At 37.3% G+C, this 21,473-nt stretch overlaps 1 protein-coding gene across 5 annotated transcripts in view; it reads right to left on the bottom strand.

Annotated features, from left to right (window-relative positions):
- Positions 1 to 21,473, bottom strand: part of KLHL32 (kelch like family member 32) — a 122,078-nt gene that overhangs the window by 27,017 nt on the left and 73,588 nt on the right. For all 5 annotated transcript variants that reach the window (XM_058836876.1, XM_058836879.1, XM_058836878.1 and 2 more), the window contains one exon: positions 12,676 to 12,891. In XM_058836876.1, the coding sequence (XP_058692859.1) occupies positions 12,676 to 12,891 (216 nt within the window). The remainder of the gene's footprint in view (positions 1 to 12,675; positions 12,892 to 21,473) is intronic.

Genomic DNA, 21,473 nt, shown 5'->3' with positions numbered 1-21,473 from the left:
TTCAAAGATCCTGTCGTTCTGCTATTTGTGCCCAACTCCTACCCAGCCAACTCCACACTATCGCTAGACCTCTGCTTCAGCAGTGGCACTGGCATTGTATACATGGGCACCCCTGAAGTCTGTTCCCAAACTGAAGACTGAGATCACAGCTGGCAGGAAAGAAAAACTATGCATCCTTCCAGACCCAAATATTATCAATGTGATGCAGTCAGACTCAGCTTCACAGATGGACAGGGCTTGGAGGACTGAGTGATTGGCTCAGGCAATAAAAAGGGAAGCCAAATATAAATGAATTGACTTCAGGAAATACACAGCCCCAAAGGAAGATTAAAGAACACCAAGGTTCATTATCTCTGGAGAGTGAAAGCACTTGTTAGAGTATGTCCTCCTGACCTCCGATCAGGCTCCACAAAAGCTGCAGTGGATTTGTCCAGAGTACTACACAGGGAATTCTTAGTCTAAATTAGAAATGCTATATCTCTTGGCTGGTTTGCTGGTTTGGGATTTATGTGATGTCATGGTGACAACCTGCAACTTTCAAAATGCTGCAGAGCCCTGCACTCTGTAAGCCACTTTGTAAGAGGCAAAAATCTGATTTTGATCTTTCAGCTGAAAAACACTGCAGCAAGGAGAGTTATTGGCTGAAGTGTCTAGCACCAAAAATTACGCATTTCATGATATTATCCTGTAATTAAAGCAGAGACAGATAATGCAAGTGTATTAAAAACAAACACTTATAAAAATTCACAGCAATAAAATGAATCACAATGTATTAAAAATATTTCTCAATTTTTCTCAAGTTCTGATAAGATCTATCTTCTTAAAGCATTTAAGCAGTAAAGCATCTATCACTAATTGCTGCTAGACAAAAATATTGTCCTGCATAGTGTTTCAATAGGTGCAAGGAGGAAAACACAACCTACACATCTTTGGCAGATTTCTTACTCAAACAGCTCCAGGAGTAACAATTTTAACACCTCTATTTCCGTCTCAGAAATTTTTAATAATTGTTTCTGCCCAACATTCTTGTGAGAAAGACAGGAATTCTTTATCCAAAGTCAAACTCTCCACCACCCAAGTATAGTCCCTTGCACTGTCAGTTCAGTGTTTTACTGCAAGCTTCCTTCGTCCCTAGTGCTACATAATTATAGCAGCCTCCTCAAAAGGGATGTAATTTTATGAAAAAGGTTTGTGACAGTGCTAGTTTCATTTTTTCATGTATGTGTTTCCTACGAAACACATAGAAAAAAGTGCCAGCTTTATTATAACAGTAAATAATAGAATGTATGCTTTCAGAATTGTATTCACTTCTTTTACACACTTTCTCCATTTCTTACATTTACTGGCCATGAGAGTAAGTTGTTTACTTAGAAGACATTGATTAAACTCAATAAAGATATTCCATCTTTTTAGACTTACAACAAAATAACTCTGGTCACAAATCAGCTTTACAAAAGGCTAGCTGAGCTACATTATATATAGTAAGCAATCATATTAAAGTAATGAGTCACTATAATAGAAAAACCAAACTTCTCATTTACTGGAGCTCAAAGTGAAGTAAGGTACAGACAGAAAGTAAACTCTCAGATGTTGTAAATTATCACAGCTCATGAAAGCTTGCCATTTTACACCTTCTGGGGAATCTGAACTTGAAAATTATACAGAACATTCCTTCCAAGCATCTAAAAGCAATTTATAGGCAGTAAAACTCAGGCTTCCCTGAGAGAAGTTTACATTTCAATCACTTTCTCAAAATGGGAACTAAGGGAAATATTAGGTGTCTTAATCAAAATCTTCTGTCCCCTCAATCTGTCCAACTGAGTCTCTTTATTCCACTACAAAAAATCCCGTGAAAATTTTGGTGCTCATGCCACAGAACAAAGTCTGGTGATATGCAGGTATCTGAAAGTGAGGACTAAACAGTTCCCTAAGTATCATCTGCCAGAACTAGCTGAGATATTTTTGCAGCTGAAAAGCGCATCTCCACACAGGCAATAAGCACTGCATCCTTTCTTAACCTTGAAGTAGCAAAGACAAAACTGTCCTATAGTGTGCCTCAAGAGAAGTCTGCTCTTGTGTAAACAGGTACTCAAACCATGGAGGAGTTTCCTCTACAGTCACTTGGAGTTTCTCTACCAAGGCACAAATGTGCTTCTCGCACCTAACTGGTTCTTCCACTGTGACAGAAGGGGCAAGGTCCTTTGCAACCCCTCTCAATGATGCTCCACATGTACAAGTGTGTGTTTAAAAGCTGTATAGCTCCTATTGCAACAGACTTTACAGCTACCCCACAACTCACAGCCACTCTGTTCTCCTGTCTGCAATGGATGTCACACCTGGGAGTCTATACACATAAAATAAATGAGCTGGGAATGATCACACTGGAAAGGCTCTACTTACTCTTGCAATCAAGGTAAATTTTATTTTAGCAAGATCATCAAAAAGGAGTGTGGAGGGTGACAATGTAAAGCCAACAAAACCAGAGCAAAGCAATAAAACCAAATCCAAAATATGGCATCCAGAGACTCAATCTCACTTTTCCAAGAGACGCAATCTCAACATTTTCCTCTGAAACAAGTCCAGACACAGAGAGTTAGAAAAGACAAGGAAATCTCCTCATCATAAACATGTTGCATATAGGTAAAACCTTACAAAGGTTCAAAAACACGGCTCAGGCAGAAAAAGACTATGGGAAAGTGACTCAGCTGAATTAGAGGCAGAAAAACAAGTTATGTAACCATCACGTGTTCACATCATGGTATATGGTGGTTGGTTGAATTATGCTTGTTATGATTTTAAACTATGTAACTGATAAAGGCCTAACTGCTTTTAAAGGCCTGGTTTTTGCAATAAAGCAGCGCTCCTTTGCACTGCCTGGGGACTCAGGGTCGCTCTGCATCGTCACATCAACATTCCTAAAATGCAGCTTCACAGGTCCATAAAACCTGCCTCTCTTTAATAACTGGATCAAATGGCAAGAAGCTCTGAGGCAAAATCTTCTTGCATCCCTTTTCAAATGCATCACAAAATGCTCAAGTTTGGATCCTCCATTATTAGTTGTGATGGTAGAGCCAACATTGCTAGGTGCTTTACATCTGGTAAGCTTTTCTGAAGCTGCAAAGAGCAGAAACTTATCTCTTCATAAACAAAGCTGTTTAACTAGGGGTCTTAACTGTGATTTGATTTCAGTTTGAGGAGATTAGGGTTTATGATAGCATTTATCTTTTCTGAAACAGGGTAAGGACAGAGAACAGGGGAGGTGGGAAAGGACCTACCTCCAGCAGCCATCATTTCAAAATCTAGAAGTGCTCATTTTTATTTTTAGAGAAAACATTCAAATTGACATCAAGTGCATTGAAACTTTATATAGCCACATTAGCAATAAAGTAAGTTGCTGGTACATAATTAATAAGTAGAAAAGACAATTTTCACCATCTGATACACACTGTGTTTATTGCTATTCCTGTCTTGTTATTTTTCCCTCTTAAATATATTTTAGAAGTGTAGCAGCTCACTACAGAGACAAGAATCTACAAGCTTTCATCAGTAAAAAATTGTTAGAAAATGAAATAGGCATAAAATTCTATAAAAATGCAATTCAGCTTTGTGAAAATTAGTGTAAATGGTTCTTGAATGTAAAAGGATTCCTATTCCTTTCTTCCCTATTGTTAGGGTATAATTTTCTAGGGATTTAATAGGCAAATCCAACAAATCACAAAAAAATGTATCATTTTCTATAATAATCTTTACAACAGCTATACAGGACTTCTATGTCATTAATATCTTTGGTCACACACAAAAAAGTACTTCAAATCATATGCTCTCCTTAGCTGGTTTATAAATATGCATGTGTTCAACACACTATGTTACTACAAAACCACAGACGTCAAATTTTCCAGCCAAAATTACAGAACAATTTGGATTGGAATGGACCTTAAAGATCACCTAGTTCCAGCCCCCTGTCATGGACAGTGTCCATTGGACCAGGATGCTCAAAGCTCCATCCAACCTCATCTTGAACACTGCCAAGGATGGGACATCCACAACTTGTCTGGGAAACCTCTGCCAGTGCCTCACCACCCTCACAACAAAGAATTTCTTCTGTATCTCTGATCCAAATCTACTCTTTTTCTGTTTAAAGACATTTTTCCCTATTGTATCCGTACATGCCCTTGAAAAACATCCCTCTCCATCTTTCTTGTATGCCCTCTTAGATCCTGAAAAACCACTATAAGGTCTTCCTGAGGCCTTCTCCAAACCGAACAACCCCCACTCCTTCAGTCAGTTTTATTGACTTTGATTTAATCCCCACGATAGGCTTCAGATTAACTCACTGCTTAAACAAATGAGTCCTGCATTAATTTTTAAAAATCAACTAATTGTTCTAAGAAAGCTATTTCTTTCAAAAAGTGACTTAAACACTTAGAACCACATTTGTAATTGCATTTGAGATCCAAAATGTAACTAATGAATTGGGAATGTCACAGCTTCCCCACTACAAGATTAAAACAAACATAAATTTATTATATAAACCTACTAAATAATACCTGGAGCAAACTGAAACACCTGTAGCTGCTAGAAGATAAACCTTGTAAAATTATGACCTATACAGTTGCACTCAAACATTAAAATAGGCTCCACCCTAAAAGAGCACTTTGAAAGCTCTTCAGCACAGTTTTTCACTTCAGAGACTGTGATCTTTCGATCTTTCATTACTATCCCACACAGACCTCTAGCTTGGAAGCCACTTCACAGGAAAGGTTCTTAAGATCTTCTTGACAAGTGTATTTATCATAATTTCTTCCACTTCTCCCTGGCACAAGGGAGTCCGAAGTGATAAAAGGCATAAAAGGAACCCTTTGTCACAAGGCAAGGAAACCTCCAGCTCTGCAGCTCACTTGCACATCTGGAAGCTGCCAAGGGTGTCCCAGTTAGAGTAAGAAAGGCTGTGCAGGAGTGACACTGCTTTTCTCTCTCCTTGCCTCCTCACCTTCCTGGAGCTGCCAGTCTCCTGATCCTGGGGAGGCAGTGATAGCACAGGGCAACTGCTCGTGAGATCTCAGCAGTGGTGCTGAACCAACACACTTGTTAGCAAGTCTAGACACATGAGTGCGACTTTACTACATCTAACTTGGTGCACTTTGGGTGCTTAATCCATAATTAGATTCTAGCTGTCTTAACACATTGATGACCATGGGCACTGTTTCTGGAAACATGGAAATCAATTTTCTTCCACCATCTTGTTTGGCTTTGCGGTTACAAATAAAAGTAATGCCTCTATCAGCTCCCGAAGGAAAATCTGTTGAAACACAGAGCTTGGAATTCTCAGAAGAGTTTCTAATTTCCTATCATTTTCCACAAGCTTAAATCCACTGGAAACAGTGTTAAACAGTTTTACTAAGATTTTGAAAGAGTAAAGATTACTAACATTTATATCTCTGAATGAATGACATTAACTAAGATAGTAACAACAGACTGTCATATTTGATCATCCATGGTATCTGTGGATTTTATGATGCCTTAAGCTTTAGCTGCCATATTTTCCAGGTTCTGTGCTGCCTAGGTGTGTAGTTCTGAGCTTCATATTAAGTCTTAGAAAACTCTCTTCACAGTGTAGGTAGACAAAACAATTCCTTTTACAACTTGATACCAAGAACAATTGCTACAAGTTTCAGGCCCAAAAACATAAACAATGATGGACTGAAGAGAGAAAACAAGAAGGATTGGACTTCATCACTTGAAGCTGTAATTGAAGAATTAACCCAAATATGCAGATGGACCAAAACTTATAAAAATGTGAGACCTCATGACCAGTTGTCCATTTTTTGACCATTTTTGAATCCATCTTGGGTGTAGCCCTGGCCAGGCTCTTGTACTGCCCAAGGTGGATACTTTAACGCCTTTTCATAAATACCTTATTCTTAACTCTGTCTAGTCTCTGTTCTAGGTCAGCCTTCTCAAGGCATCATTTAGACTTTACATTATTTCTTTAACATAAAAATTGATGTATATTTTCAGTCACACCTGGCTTTCAAAACAGCTTCAGCAGTTTTTTGTTTGTTTTTTTTAATGCAACCATATATACCTGTATGTTTGTACAATTATACTTCAGATAATCTCCAACAGATCTGAACCACAAAGAGTGCAACAGTCAATACAAATCCCCCCACAGCAGACAAATTCAAATGTAAAATGAAGTAACACAGAAGAAGTCTTGCTATGGGGACACCTTGGTGTCTTTTCCTGGCTTTCTAAATCAAAATGCACATCCACTGCTTAGCTGAAGAAGTGACGTAAATTCAAGAGCTGTGAGCACAGCAACCTTCCTAAATACTGGTGTGAAGCTTTGTGCGCTTCTGATGGTAATCTAGGATAAAAAAGTTGAGGCAATATTACTGTAGGATAGCAAGACAAAAGTAATGCTCTCTAGTAATTCTCCAATGCTCGCAACAATACCAGCAAATTAATCAAGTTTTCTGATTAGAACTGACATGCATAAAAAAAAAAATTAGAAGAACACACAGTTGCCACTAACAGTTTTAATACTGAAAATTGCTTTCTATATCGTTATACTTGAAAAATAACTGTAAAAATATTAGCTAATATTCAAAAAACAGGATTCTGAAACTTTTAAAAGTTCAGAACAAAAGCATTTATAAAGTTCACAAGATATTGCTGTAAAGGACAAGATTAAGGGCCCATTTGAATTAAGCCAAAGCAGACAAAGGGGAAAGGTGATTCATAAAATAAGGGAATGGTGCCAACAGGGACAGCATTCATATTCTCTGTAAGCCAAAATGCCATCACTGTTACAAACGATACAGAAATTATTTCAGGAAAATAGTGTGTGACCTGAGCACATCAGCTGAACAGTGTGAGTTTCTGCTGCCTACATCCACTGCTTGACCCTTTGTATGCTGCATGAACCCTGGCCAGCCTGCAGTTCCAGTGGACACTGACCTCCTTGCAGATCTTGGGCCACATCTGCCAGTTTGGCTTACCTATAATGGATGTCCTACCAAGAATACTGCACATGCCTACACTTAGAAAAATTAATCCCACGCAGTCTGGAGAGACTGTAAGGAATACACCAGTGTACAGAGTCAATTCATGTGAGATACCTATTTTTATGAGGATTAGACTAAGGAAAGGGAAACCTGCCGCCTATCACAGGTGATGTTTCCACACTACCTTTATTCAAGGGTAACTGTGTGATTTTGCTTGCAGCTAGTCATGATACGCACAGTGCAACCATCACAGACGTAGTATGCTGGATACTGGCATTCACAGGTGGCTCTCTGGTACTTTTATGCAGACTTTCATGAAAGGGGTACAAAAAAGGAGGTAAAAGCACAGCAAAACATGCATGGGCAATATGTTAATTTTCTCAATTAGCCTCACAAATTCACCGCAGCCTTGACATGCATCAAGCCTCTTTTTTCTCTTCTATGCCTTTCTTGATGAGAGGCTGACAGCCACATTTTAGAGAGGTAGTTTTCCTCTCAGGGTAAATACTCACTAGAAACAAGCATTAGAGTAGACATTATTTCACTTACTGCCCAAGAGAGCACTTAAGCTTATTTCTTGAATAATTAAAGACTAATATACTGCTTAAACACAACATTGATTACTGAGATGCTTTCCTTCACATATATTTTATGTTGTTACTTGTTTGGCAGTAAAACTTAAGTTCACATTTAGTAAAGCACTTAGGCCACATTTCATTAAAATATATATACACCCCTGAGAAAAATTACTTTTGCTCTCTCCATATGAAAAATTGCTCTGCAATACCAAAAGATTGACAGAAAAAAAAAAATCAAGTACTGCTCTGAAGGAGAGGCAAGCTTGCACCACAACATGACAACCCACTTCAGAAACTGCTGTTCTGCTTAGGTAAATGTGTGCATCATTGGAGATGTATGGAAGATGTCTTTGGATCTGTCATCAGCACCAAACTGTTCCATCATAGCAGGCTGCCAAAATATGTACACCACAAAATTTCCTACAGCACTGAACTGTGGGATTTCTGCTGAACAATTTTGGCCCTTCACAAATTACATCAGGAAATCCAAAATGGAGCTCAAGTGTAAGAAAAGGCTGTTGAAAATAGGGCACAGAAGAGGATAAACAGGATGTTAATAAGAAAACTGGATTTGTACACTTATTATTTTTATAAAAGATACATTAAAATCATCATATTGGCCTATAGCACTGCAGTCTTCTTGTCCTTTATTTTTCTACTTATTCAAGCTATGACTCTTCTCCAGTAGAGACATCAAACACAAAAAATGTGTTTTTGCACATCCACAGGGAGAAAAGGAATAACCAGTGTTACACTTTCACACACGGAACATGTACTTCACGAACTCAAGTTCAGAAGTTACACAACAGGAGGAACTCAACAGGGCTAGAATGTCTTAGGAGACTAGCCCTGGAAGAGGCACAACACATTTGCATGCATTCCAGCTGAATAAACCACTCATGCAGTTTTATCTACCAGTTTTTCCTAGATTGCTTCCTTATCAGTTGATTACCAAGAAACCAAGCTGCTTGGCAAGAGGAAAAAAAAAAAAAAAAAAAAGAAAAAAAAATCCAAAACCCAAAGAAAATCAAGGGAAAACTTCTAACCTTTGCTTCCGAAGAAATCTTGACAAATAGTAAAACTGATCTGCTTTTATTGCTGGCTGTTTAAAAATTATATGTATCCTTTAACAACCTACTTATACAGTAGCAGAGATGGAAGAAACTAATCTATACAGATCTCACATTAAGATTTTTTTTCCAAGAATGATTTAAGAGTCTACCTTGGACCATGTGCAGTATTTAATACAGAACCATTTGACCAATCTACTGCAGGGAGACAGAATAATCCAGTAAATACTCCTCTCTGTAAGCATTAGCATATTTGAAATATAAATATTTAAGCCTCATGACACTGAAGTTTCTAATAACAAACATAAGGCATAATTATATCATAACTAAAGCTAACATTAGTTTTTTACTTAAATCTTCAGCTTGCCTGCTGCTAGCTAAGGTTCCAACAAGCCCTCTACTGCTATATTTCTCTGGCAACATGTTCCATCTTAGAGGGTTACTTTTTCAAATATCAAGGCAAAGAATTCACCTGCTTCTTTGGAGTACAGCCAATGAATCTTTCTTATAATGGTCAATAATGAAAAGATTCACTTTTCATTTTATGATAAACTAGACATTTATGTCCTCATCATGACTGCTTCCTGTGGAAAAAAGAAGGGTGCTTCACAGGTTGTGATGAAGAAGAACAAACCAGAAAAAATAATTTCTTTTCCTCCAACTTCTTCATGATTCTTTCCTTTGTTTTCTTCCTTTTTTTTATTTAATCCTTTTTTCCATGTCACTGGCTCAGCTTTACACATTTTAATGCAGCTGACAAAAATTTCTTATATACAAAAAAATATTTCACAATCTCACATGCTAATAAAATGTAAAAATCAACCATAAAAACAAATCTTATATCAACCAATAATCACAATTACTGGCTTAGCTTACCTAACAAAGATCTGATTGAGGAGACTCAAAAAATTGATCCAATTTCACAGCCTACACAGACTTTCTAGTGGGCTTTTTGTTTTTTGTTTAAAGAAATACTATAGTCCTTGTCTATTGTCTCCACTTAAAATAAGACACATCAAGCCAAAGAGTCTGAAAAATCAACAGGAATTTCTGTAGTAGTTGGCATTAATCCATATCCTAGCACACTGCCACTAATAGTACTGTTTAACTTTCTCAGATTTGCTTTGTTCACAATTATATTTCACCATACTCACTAGAACTAGCCAATTGTGAATTAGTAGCCTAGAAAAATCCCAAGTATGACAGGTAAGAGCTGCAGTCATTTCAGTTTAAATCATATTTCAGCATCACTCCACACACACATTTTAATGCATTAAAATAACCACCTTTATGTACACTAGGATCAGATCACCCAGTGAACATTGGGAATTCAAACTGATGTAAAAAAACGTTCTCTGCAGACATTGGCACCCTTTCCAGAGGTTCTCTGAGGGAAGCTTTAATTTGTGCTTAGGGCTTCATGGCAGCCCTACCAGCAAAGGTGCCTTGGGGACACGCTGTGACATGCAGCCATGTGTATGTGCAGAGGCCACACTAGTCACAGGTAAGACAGATAAATCAAATGGTAGCATCCCCCCATCAGCTTTTCTATTACCTGCCCCACTTTGTGCCAATTTCCTCTAGCTTCCCCAACACCTCTTGCTTTGCTGTTCTTCCTTAAGACATGGGATGGGGATTTGTCAAAGTCAATGAGCACTTTATTACAGTGAGAGCGCTCAGTAATGAACAATTCAGCAATTTAATGAGATTCTGTAGATCTGTCTCCAGCCTGTCCATCAAGTTTCACTTCTATAAAGCACCCTGACACTAATCCTCTGGCATACCCAATCTTCACCCTGGGCTGAATATTAGATTCTTCCATGGTATATTGCATTACCACTATAACCTTAGCAAAAAATGATGAACTTAACTACACTTGAGGCAATATAGCTGGTCTGATTTGATTTTCTTCTATTGGGTTGACTATGAGGGAATTACTTATTTACTAAGATAAAGCAAAAAACCAGTTTCTTATTGCCTTCTGAATGCCCAAATTGGTAAATATTTATATGTGACTTTTAATCCATTCTAGGGACCTGGAATATTTATAAATATATATTTATTCCTGGTTTCACAAACTGAATTAAAAAGATGCATGCACATTTTGCCTGCAGCAGAAAACTAGTTTAAAAAAAATCTTCGGAACAGCATTAGTAACCATTAGAGAGGCAAATATGATAACTCTTAAATGGACAGTGTGGAGTTTGTTGTCACTCAGAAAGCAGCATATTACCTATAAATATCTCTCCCCAGTGTGACCCTGCAACAGAAATAGAAGCTTTGTCATATTTGCCTCATGAAGTGTTCGTTGACTGGAGTGCACAGTTATGAAAATTACTTCCAAGTCTGAGTCCTTCTTGCAGAACAGGACAGTTAGACAGGATTTAAAAACTCCCACTTACCAAACATCATTACAGCAGGTTACAGAGGGTGTATTACTGAGCAAGTATTAAGTTATACTTGTATGGCTTCCCACAGAAACTCTTCTAGCAAGAGCATACCCAAGCATGTAGCTAGGGGATTTCACTGGCCATGCAGAGAAATTATGATGAAACCAAATCAGCCAATCATCCATGCTCCATGCATAAACTTTTACATCAAAACTTGTTTCTGATAAAGGGAATATGGGCTAAGACTCCAGTGTGGTGTGCCTGAAAAACCTAAACAAAACACAGCCCATCATCCTGTGTAGTGTTGTACATGTTCGGTTGTACAGGCATCCTCCAGAGACTAGGACAGGAAAAAGCCGAATTTTATTTTGGTATTTGCAGAAAATATAAACTTTGTAATGTACTCCATAATCTAAAGCCTCCAAATTTTGAAAAAAAATATGCCTGCTACAATACTGAAGGGTTATGTTACATCTTCATACTGGTTTTTTGGTTTGAAGAATTTAACCTGACATTTTTTTAAAGAATGAATATTTTACCCTGCATGACATTATTCATCCACAGAACATGAAGCATCTCACTGATGAATACACACTTAACACTTTGAGAAACTGATGACATCTACATGTAGTTATTTCCTTAGAATAATCCAAAAGATAAACAGATAAATAACAGGTGTTGAAATATAAATCGGTCTTCTGAATCACATTCTCTGTTGGACCAATATAACCCACTTCCTAAAGGGAATGCATAGGTTTATTTTCAGCAAATTTCCTTCTACCTTGAAATACACAGAAATATTTTCCTCTCTAAAGCATGACAGCAAAAAAAGAAACAGAAAGACATCTCTGGATAATCAATATTACAGAGGTTTCCTTCCACTTCATAGTGAATTTTTACAGACATACAATGGGAACATTTCCAAGGACAGATTTTGGTTTAGTTTTTGTGTTTCTCTTAATAGGCTATGTGTTTTTCTCACATTAGGTTTTCTCCCAGCCCATACACACTAAAGGTCACAACACAATGTTTTTATCTTGTTAATACTTCATGGCTAGCAACCTGGTCCTTTTCAAGATCCAGCTTTTTAAAAGGAAGTGATCTCAGGCTTCTTGCCACAAACCTTCCATTGAAGCCTCCAGTCATCTTGGAGCAGAGCTGCGTGTGTGATGATTCATTCGCTTCAGGCAAAGTCAGCTGAAGCAGCCCAAACAATTTCAATGACTATTGAAGTTATACAGCTAAATTAGTCTGAAGTGAATGAGAGAGACTGCAGAAGCAGTTTTGCCACCAGACCCACGGCACTAGCCTCATCAGAGGCAATTATAATTGAATTGCATGCATCAGCCATCTCTTCCCATCAAAGAAGTTGATTCTGGAGGAAAATCTCTGGCTGTATTTAAGTAGCAGAAGTTAAACAGCATGACAAATTTATCTTTCAAACAAAGTAATTGCATTAACACAACACAACATTTTTAGAATTTCATTTAGAAATTTCCCTCAGTTGTTATTCACAGTTTTTGCTCAAGTGCTTATTCTCCCTCGAGATTGCTCCAGGGTTTCAAAACAACAGATTACTGCTATGGTTTATAGAGTGTCACACATTCTGGTTGTTCACCAATCTCCTTACCTGCCAGATTTGTTCTTCACTGAGCGAAGTGAGTCTATCGCTTTTAAAAACCTCTCGAAGAAGACAGTATGGGAGTGCCAGAACTTCTTCAGGATGACTCTTCAATAGCTCAGAGAGATGCTTTACTAAGAAACCAATGACTGCATTCTCCAACAAAGTGAGGTTGAAAAGATCCGCAAGCTTGTACAGGTCCAAGTAATTAAAACTATTTAATTCCTAAATGGATGAAGCAAACAAAATACATGTCACAAAAATATCACAAGCACAAAACAGAGAATATAAAAATCCACCGATATCAGATAATGAAAAAAGCTTATTCTTTTGGAGCTATGGAGAAGGAAGGCAATATAACTTGAAGTTAATTAACACAGCCTCATTCAAAATGTATATGTAAGTGTTACCAGTGCATATGCAAATAAATATTATAGTACTAATTTATATTGCAACTCCTAAGGTTATATATGCATAAAGCATCTGTAAGAAATATGGATTAGTACATAATGTAATAAACCACCATGATTTACACTGTACATCAAGAGCTCACAGGAGCTAACAAGTGGATTTAAAAAATGTATTTCTTAACTACAACGGTTTGTTACAAAGCAATTGTTTGTTCATTATTTACTGTTTTGACTGAACTAGAGAACCTGTGTAGCACTTTTTGTTCTATGAAACCTCACAAAATACAAGATCCTGAACTACATTTTATTTGGTATTAATTTTTCTTCAATGAACAAATGAACCCTTTATTTTTTTTCCCAACCCTTACTGGCACCAACATATAATGGATGTTGGCCTCCTACTCCTTTTCCCTCTCCATCTAGCAGCTGAAAATGTGAGGAGACAAAAGCTACAGTAGCTCAAGGCAGGAAGCTTTGTCCATCCTGCTAACAGAGGACTGATATTTATGGGCTAAATGTTTTCAACTTGGCATCCCTCATAAATTAGTATCTAGACAACTAACTACTGCTGTTCTAGACCACACTGTTTCCTCCCTTCAGGGAATGGGCCAAGAATCCACCTCTATTAGGCGAAAGTACCCAGGGCACCTGGGAAATAATCATGTTTACCCATTTTCTCTGTTCTTGCTGCATGCTCTCTTCCTCTCTCCTCCGCAATCCTGGTTTTCATCTTCCAATTTACCGCATTGCTCCCTATCAGCCGCCTTCTCCTTGACCAGCCCCATGTGTGAGAATGACAAGGAGCCTCGTCAGTCTCACTTTGCCGGTGAGTTAACACGGGGACTGGAGCAAGGAAGAGAAACAGACTAAATTAAGTCAATTTCACTTTCACTGCTCTGCTGGATGGAATGGCAGCACCAAATGAAACTGACAAGAAATCTTGTAAATGTCAAATGAGCTGCACGGCTGGCAGATAGAGCAGAGCAACAGGGAAGATGGGAAAGTGCGAAGAGGGGTTTTTTTGGAATGTTTTATGGACTACATCTTGAACGTGTGAATTGGGTGCCTGTCCTGATGACTGTGGAGCTGTTTATGCATATGCAATGGAGAGTGGAGAAAGAATTTTTTAACCTGCTTAGAGGAGTCAGTACTGGAGGAAATGGAATCAAATTCCTGTGGAGGTTCCTGCTTGTTACATAATCTCCCAGTCTGAACAGTGCACCTTCCCTAGCAGAGTTGTACACTAAAGATAAATCCTATTCATTATCTACTTAGGCTTCTGCATAAGAGTTTCCCACGGTTTTCTTGGAAGAACAAAGGTAAGTTCTTTACACTGTCAGAACAAGCACTAACAGCCATCATCCCAAAAGCCACAGCTATTCTAGTGTCAGCTCCTCCTCACACTAACACAGAGGAGGTAAGGATAAAACTGCAGTTGAAAAAAGAGAAAAGAATGAATTTTACATGAGAAATATCTGGTCTGTGCGCTTGCTTCTTGGTGATTTAGTATCTTCAGATCACAGATAGCACCTCACAACCCCACTCCTGTGATGGCCATGGCAATGGTGGCAACAACACACAGGAGTCTAATCAAAGCAAACATCACAGTATTTGACAAGGAACAACCACAGTTTATTGTGCCTGGTTCAAAACACTATCTTTTCAAAGAAGTTGCTGATTGAATAAATCCCAAATGCCAGAAGGAAATTTAGAAGAGCTCAGCATGTATTTATTGAGCTCTTTTGTGGTCAATGGCTATGTCTAGGGACATAAATAAATAAGTGATTAAATAATCAAGTACTGTGAGCTGAGGATCAACAGTCCCACTAAAATACATGCCTGGTCAAACCCCACTGAGTGTCGGTTGAGGAGAGGTGGCTTTTAGCAGACTTCAGAGGAGGAAAATACTGGCGATTTCATAATAGAATCCTTATTAGAGAGAACCAGTAATGAGACACACCACGCAATCTACCCCTGAAAAATATTCACCTCTTCAGTGAAATCTGAATGACACTGGTAAGCCTTCATTTTAGGTTTGGATATTTTTCATGAACTCCAAACTCCCCTAGTCTCTCAAATCAGCAGCAACTGAAGTTGTTTTTATGAAAGCTTTCTTAACAGTTGAAGAGGCCAAATATACTTATGGGTGTATAAACAAAATCTCACTAGTTATTTATACTGCATGTAATAATTTATTTCAGATGTTTATTTATGCATGTGTGTTTGTTTATTTATTTATTATTTGTTTTGTGTTTACTTATTTTCAGTGCTAAATTTCAGATGATTTTTGATGCTTCCTAACATAATGCATTAGTTACCTGCTGAACTTACAGTCTGCTTCTTAATGAATACTAAAAGTGTGTTTTGTTAAAACTGGCCTTGGCCTAGAATCAGTAATGTTCATTTCTGATCACATAACTTTGCTCTTATAAATGGTGAAACTTTCCAAAATAGTCTAAAATTAAGTATGTAAGTTAGTTGCAAGAAAAATGCACCTTATCTTCTAGCTTTAAAGAAATCCCACAGGAAGGATCAAAGCCATCACTGTCAGCTCAGCCTGAGTTGAATAGATTTTTCATCCTAAAACCTTAATTGAATTTAAAACTTTGGTAAATAGTGAAATAGGTTACTAAACAGGAAATTTAGGCGTGGTCATGAGTAAGAGTACTGGCAGTCTCTGCCTTTCACAGATATCATTATATTGCATGAACTGAGCAACTACAAAATTTCAAAGTAGTGGGAGACTGACTTTCTTGTGGTACTGTACTGAAATAAATGTTCTTTGAAAAAAACATGCAATACAAACCAGGATCATGTACATTTTTAAAACTTTTAACCCTTTTTTCATAAACTTTTATGTATACACTACTTATCTTTTCTCAGCTGAAGGATGAAATATGAACACAAGCAGAACTGTCACTAAGAACTGAAGGTAGTGATTCTATCCCTTCTAATATGATGTATTTTACTCTGCTGAAACACATCCAGGCTAAGAAAGATACAACACTTAAAACTAAGTTGAAATGGTTCTGAAATCTCACAGTAAACTCAAAACAAATTGGCCAAAATATTTAACAGTGTCTGCTTCTAAAATAAGAAACTACCTTAGATTCTATGCACCCTATGTAGTGTGCATCCCCGCACTGAAGCAAGGGAATCTATTACTCCACACCAAGGGTCTTCTGATTCAGTAGTATCCACCTTCAGATGCCAAACCAATTCAACAATGAGCTGACATTTAAAAGCCTCATAAAAGAAAATACATTCTACAAACAAACATAATCTGAAAGATGACAATATTAAATATTCAAAATAAACGATGTGACAGTGTGAATATTTTGATACAGAGTTGTATTTTAATATAGAGATATGATAAATTGTCAAACAGGAAAAATAGATATAAACATTGTGTTTAAATTGCTTCCAAAACCATCTTTATTCGTTTGTACTTTAAAGAATAATTGCCTTGCACAAGCCATAGAAAAGGATGTAACAGATTGATAAATTAGAGTTAATCATAACCAAGTACACAGCAGACTACAATATACCTCTATTCCTGTGCTCCATGTTATAAATAGCAGAAAAAGCACAAGGAGAACTAAGGGGAAAGAATGCATTTCTTTATGACCTTATTTGAAAGATAAACTCCTTGGGGAAATACAATTTATTCAGATTATCAAGACCCTGCTGTGCAAATCTACAGTCTGGGAGCACACTACGGAGATCAAACAATATTTACTTTATTCTGTTGGGTATAAAAGCTTTTAATGAATGCATAATTAAAACAGAAAAAGTATATACAGCTTTAGAATTCCACTTCCAAGCCAAGCCATTAATATCCAAAGTACCTTAACCAGTTGCAACTCCACCTGTTTCCTAGATTGCAACACTGTTCTAAATCAAGGTATTAAATGACTAGCCCTGCTGCTGTAGCAGAGAAGAGTTGCATGGTGACACTATTTCCCTCTTTTCTAAAAGAGGTTCAGCCTCTTTAAAGCAAAATAAATAAATAAATAAATAAATAAATAAATAAAAATACAACCCCAAGTGTGAGGTCTCTGAGACAGGGACTTAGCTATTCAAAATCCTTAAGCAGCACAGGTCTTGACCCTACATCCTCCAGGTTCTCTGCCACATTAAATACTATGAACCAGCTGTACCATTCAGAAAAAAATCTTGACAAAAATCACAGCAGAGATGGACCCTAAATAGATAAGGGATAGTAACAAAATGAAGAATTGTAATGACAAAAATATACTTACCTGACAACAAAAGGGATCAACACAATTTTAAGATAAAAGAAATCCAGATCTGCTGGTTCTAGCTGTTTCTTTGTATATCAAAGGTTTTAGTTCTGCAAAACTTCACACATTTACTTAAGAACTAAGATCATGCACATGACTCAACATCACAGAACCAGACACAAAGGCTTCATAATAAGCACAAGAAGTATATTTTAGATCTTATTTAAAATTTGCCTCTGTTAAACACCAAAGTCATCCGGGTGAGCCACAAAAAGCATTTTGCTGAAGCCTGGTCAGAGCAAAACATCTGGCTCAGAATTTTTCGATGTATAGAATTGATTACACTTATTATGAGATAAGTGCAAACTTCAGATGTGTTTATAGACAAAGTAAAAGATGGCTTTCTAAGTGACTTATTTTATACAATTAATTTTTCTGAAAGATCATGGCTTTCTCACCACTTTCTTTAATTCTTGCTTCCATTTTCTCCTTTGACCATGAAAAGTTAATTTGTGTCCCTGCTGCATTCTCAAAGTAGGTCTAGAGCTAAGTAAAAGACCAACAATATAAAAACATTTCAGCCTTATTATTTTTCCTCTACTCTAAAAGAATCCATTTCCCTTCTCACTTATTGTTTCTCTATATCTGCTCAGTTTTCAGGTTTAATCCTGCTGGCTGGTGCTAGTGAGAATTCTCTTTGAAGGCACAGAGGAGGCCTGTGAGCTTCACAAGCCCAGAGAAAAGACATGACATTCTCAGATTGCTCATGTGATGACACAAATGTGTGGTCTTCAAAAAAGGAAAGTGAAACATGCCATATGTAAAACTAAAAAAAAAGCAAACGTTTTCTAGAAACTTAGTCAGATTGATCTACATTATTAAATAGTACAAATATCTTCAACTACCAATCCAATTAAATATTTTATGTGATGACCCTAATTATACATACCTTTTATAATCTGCATACACAATTATGTGTATCATGGAAAGAAATAATGAAATATTAAGACTACATAGTTACATTTTCATGGTACCAGTGGAACAACTACAGGTAAGGTTCTGCAGAGGTTTCAATAGCTGCTTTCCCTTGGTTAACAGATGCTGCTATAATTAAAATTATTTTAAGTGTCCCTGGCACAGAAACTCCCTAAATGAAAAGCTTCACATCTCACCAGCTACTCCTGGCAAGATAACAGTAGCACTATATTGCATTTAGCAAATAAAAGTACAGGGATGAAGGAACATGGAGATCTTCTAACCCTTCCCCTGGCACTTTTATATCATTTCACACTGTAGAAACACAAAGTGAGGATGCAACGAGATTTATCAACATTTACCATTGTTACCAATTATGGGAGCTTGCCTTCTCTTCAAACATGTTGTGAGGAATAACATTTCTCATGCACACTAATATATCCTTAACTCCAGCAGAAAACACAGAATATAGTCTCTACAGATGATTCATCATTTTATATTTTTGCTAGCTCTTCAGAACTACTACAGCGTAAGAGAAAAGCTGAAAACTACTTGGCTAACACATCAACAATTAGTAATTTTTTTTATGGTTAAGTGTTCTCTTTTTTTTTGTTTTTGTTGTTAATATTGACAAATCAATGGAAGAGAAAGTGCTGTCCCTTAGAAATCCAAAGCTTTCAAAAGCCAAAATAAATAATTACAAACCAGAAGAAAAATAGGACTGTATGGTACTACTACATCTTTTTTGTTGTTGTTGTTACAGGCTCCCATAACTGTTTAAGGCCATGAGAATACAGAAGTGGAAGCCTATTTCTCTACTATACCCCAAGCTCATCAAAACACCTTCAACATAAATTAAGAAAGATCCATCTTATTCCCAACTAGTATTACAAGAAGGCTCAGCTGATTTTGAGACTCTATCTCCTGACTTACAGTTTAATTTACTCAAACAGTTTATATACATTTGTTTCTGTGCCAAAATTATCTTTCAGATCTAACAGCATAATGTTTCTCTCCATGCCCCCTCTCCCATCAGTATTTACTCCCTTGATATATTTACAGAAAACAATATTCCTCCTCAGCCCTCATTTTACTAGACTAAACAAGGCAAACTCTTCTAATCTCATGTAAAGTGGTCTTCCTCATCATCTTAGTTGACCTTTTCTACACCTCTCACAGTTTTGATTTTGCTTATTTTTCTGCATGGGCAAACCCTTCCCAGTACTCCTAATTTTTCAGCAGTACCTTTACAAGTAGCATTAATACTTCCTTAGCTTTATAAATTATCTTGTATGTAATACCTTAGAAGTCAAACTGCCTTTTTCTTGATGCCAACATTAGTAACCCAAAGTCTTCCTATGATTTAATACATGAAAATTCTCTGTAAACTTGGTCTTCAAGTGAGACACAGCAACAGCCACTCAGTCTGGCAGGCAAAATAGAAATAATATGACATATTACAAATGGGAATTATGATGCAATAGATTCTACTGAGGATGCTCAGAAACTATTTTCCAATCACTTCTTTAATTGCACTTTGTCTTCGAGTAACAGATCTTGTAATTGTACTGTTCCACACCAGTTACTGGGGGGGAAATAATTTCAATTAATTTTAAGACTTTGTTTCAAATTGTATTTGGATCAATGGGCTGAGGCCAAGAGTATGAAGTTCAACAAGGCCAAATGCTGAGTCCTGAACACTGGCCACATCAACCCCATGTTGCACTACAGTCTGGGTGCTGCAAACTGTGCAGTGGGAAAGGACCTGGAGGAGCTGGTCAACAGCAGCTGAACAAGAGCCAGCTGTGCCTGGGTGGCCAAGAAGGTCAATGGCATCCTGGCCTGTATAAAGAACAGTGTGGCCCGCAGGACCAGAGAAATGGCTGTCTGTCTGTACTTAGCACTGGTGAGGACACAGCTCGAGTGCTGAGACCAGTTCTGGGCCCCTCACTACGAGAAAGACATTGAAGAGCAAGAGAGAGTCCAGAGAAGGGCAATGGAGCTGATGAAGGGTCTAGAGAGTGACTCACATGAGGAGTGGTTGAGACAAGTGGGCATGGTTAGCCTGGAGAAAACAAGGCTCAGGGGTGACTTTACCTCTTTCTACAACTTCCTGAAAGGAGGGTCTAGCTAGATGGGGGTTGCTCTCTTCTCCTAGTGAGAAGAGAAGAGGAAATTTCCTCAAGGAGAGGTTCAGGTTGGACACCTGGAATAATTTTTTTCTTTGGAAGGGTGGTTAAGCATTGGAACAGGCTGCCCAGAGAAGTGGTGGAGTCACCTTCTCTGGAAGTATTCAAGAAACAACCAGACATGGCACTTATTGTGACGGTTAATTGACACGGAGGTGTTTGGTCAAAGGTCACACTCGATCTCGGAGGTATTTTCCAACCTTAATGATTTTATGATTCTATTCTATGAAAAAGTAGTTAAGTAAATACTCCTTAATATACTGGAAACCAAAGTATTAAATCAATATTAAGTATGAAAACTTTTAGACATAGAAAATAGAAAAAGAAAAATTATTTCTAATTCACAGTACATTAAAGTGCAATTTTTATTCTTAATTCATATTTCCATTACGAGCACGGATGACAGAGGGAGAAGGGAAAAAAATTAAAATCAACATTCCTGATATATCTGTTAATAGAGATATTAGTGTACCTGACAGTTTCCCTTTCCAATGCATTTTTTAAAAATAACTTGCTATTTTGCCAACATTTAATAAGTCAAGCTGAAGTTTTCCAGCTTCAAGATTAATCACTTGAAATTCCTTGAAAACATCCCTGAAAGCATATTATACATTATTAAGAATAAGCCTGACAGGAAAAGACCATTCTCTTCCATATTAAAAATATTCAGAATGGAAATAGATCATAGGAGTTTCCATCCCTGTGAACAACTTCCAGTGACACCCCTCATTAAGCCTCTAGAAAAATAATTTGGATATGCTCAGTAACAACTTTTTTGAACTTTTCAGTCCAAAATCTCCTCACATTTTAGCTGCACTGCCCATAATCTATTCCACAGCAAAGCAAGATTGTCTGCAATCATTGTGCACTGTGGGCCTAATCACAATGACAAAACCAAATGCCAAATGCAAAGTCTGTTTTTCTTGTGCTGCTTGGGATCCACTTTGGAGAGAAAAAGACACTATCACTTTTAAATGCAGAAGCATGAA

This window comes from Poecile atricapillus, chromosome 3 (assembly GCF_030490865.1).
Source record: "Poecile atricapillus isolate bPoeAtr1 chromosome 3, bPoeAtr1.hap1, whole genome shotgun sequence".
Classification (NCBI taxonomy): domain Eukaryota; kingdom Metazoa; phylum Chordata; class Aves; order Passeriformes; family Paridae; genus Poecile; species Poecile atricapillus.
The sequence above is the reverse complement of the archived record's forward strand: the minus strand, read 5'-3'. Positions and strand labels throughout refer to the sequence as shown.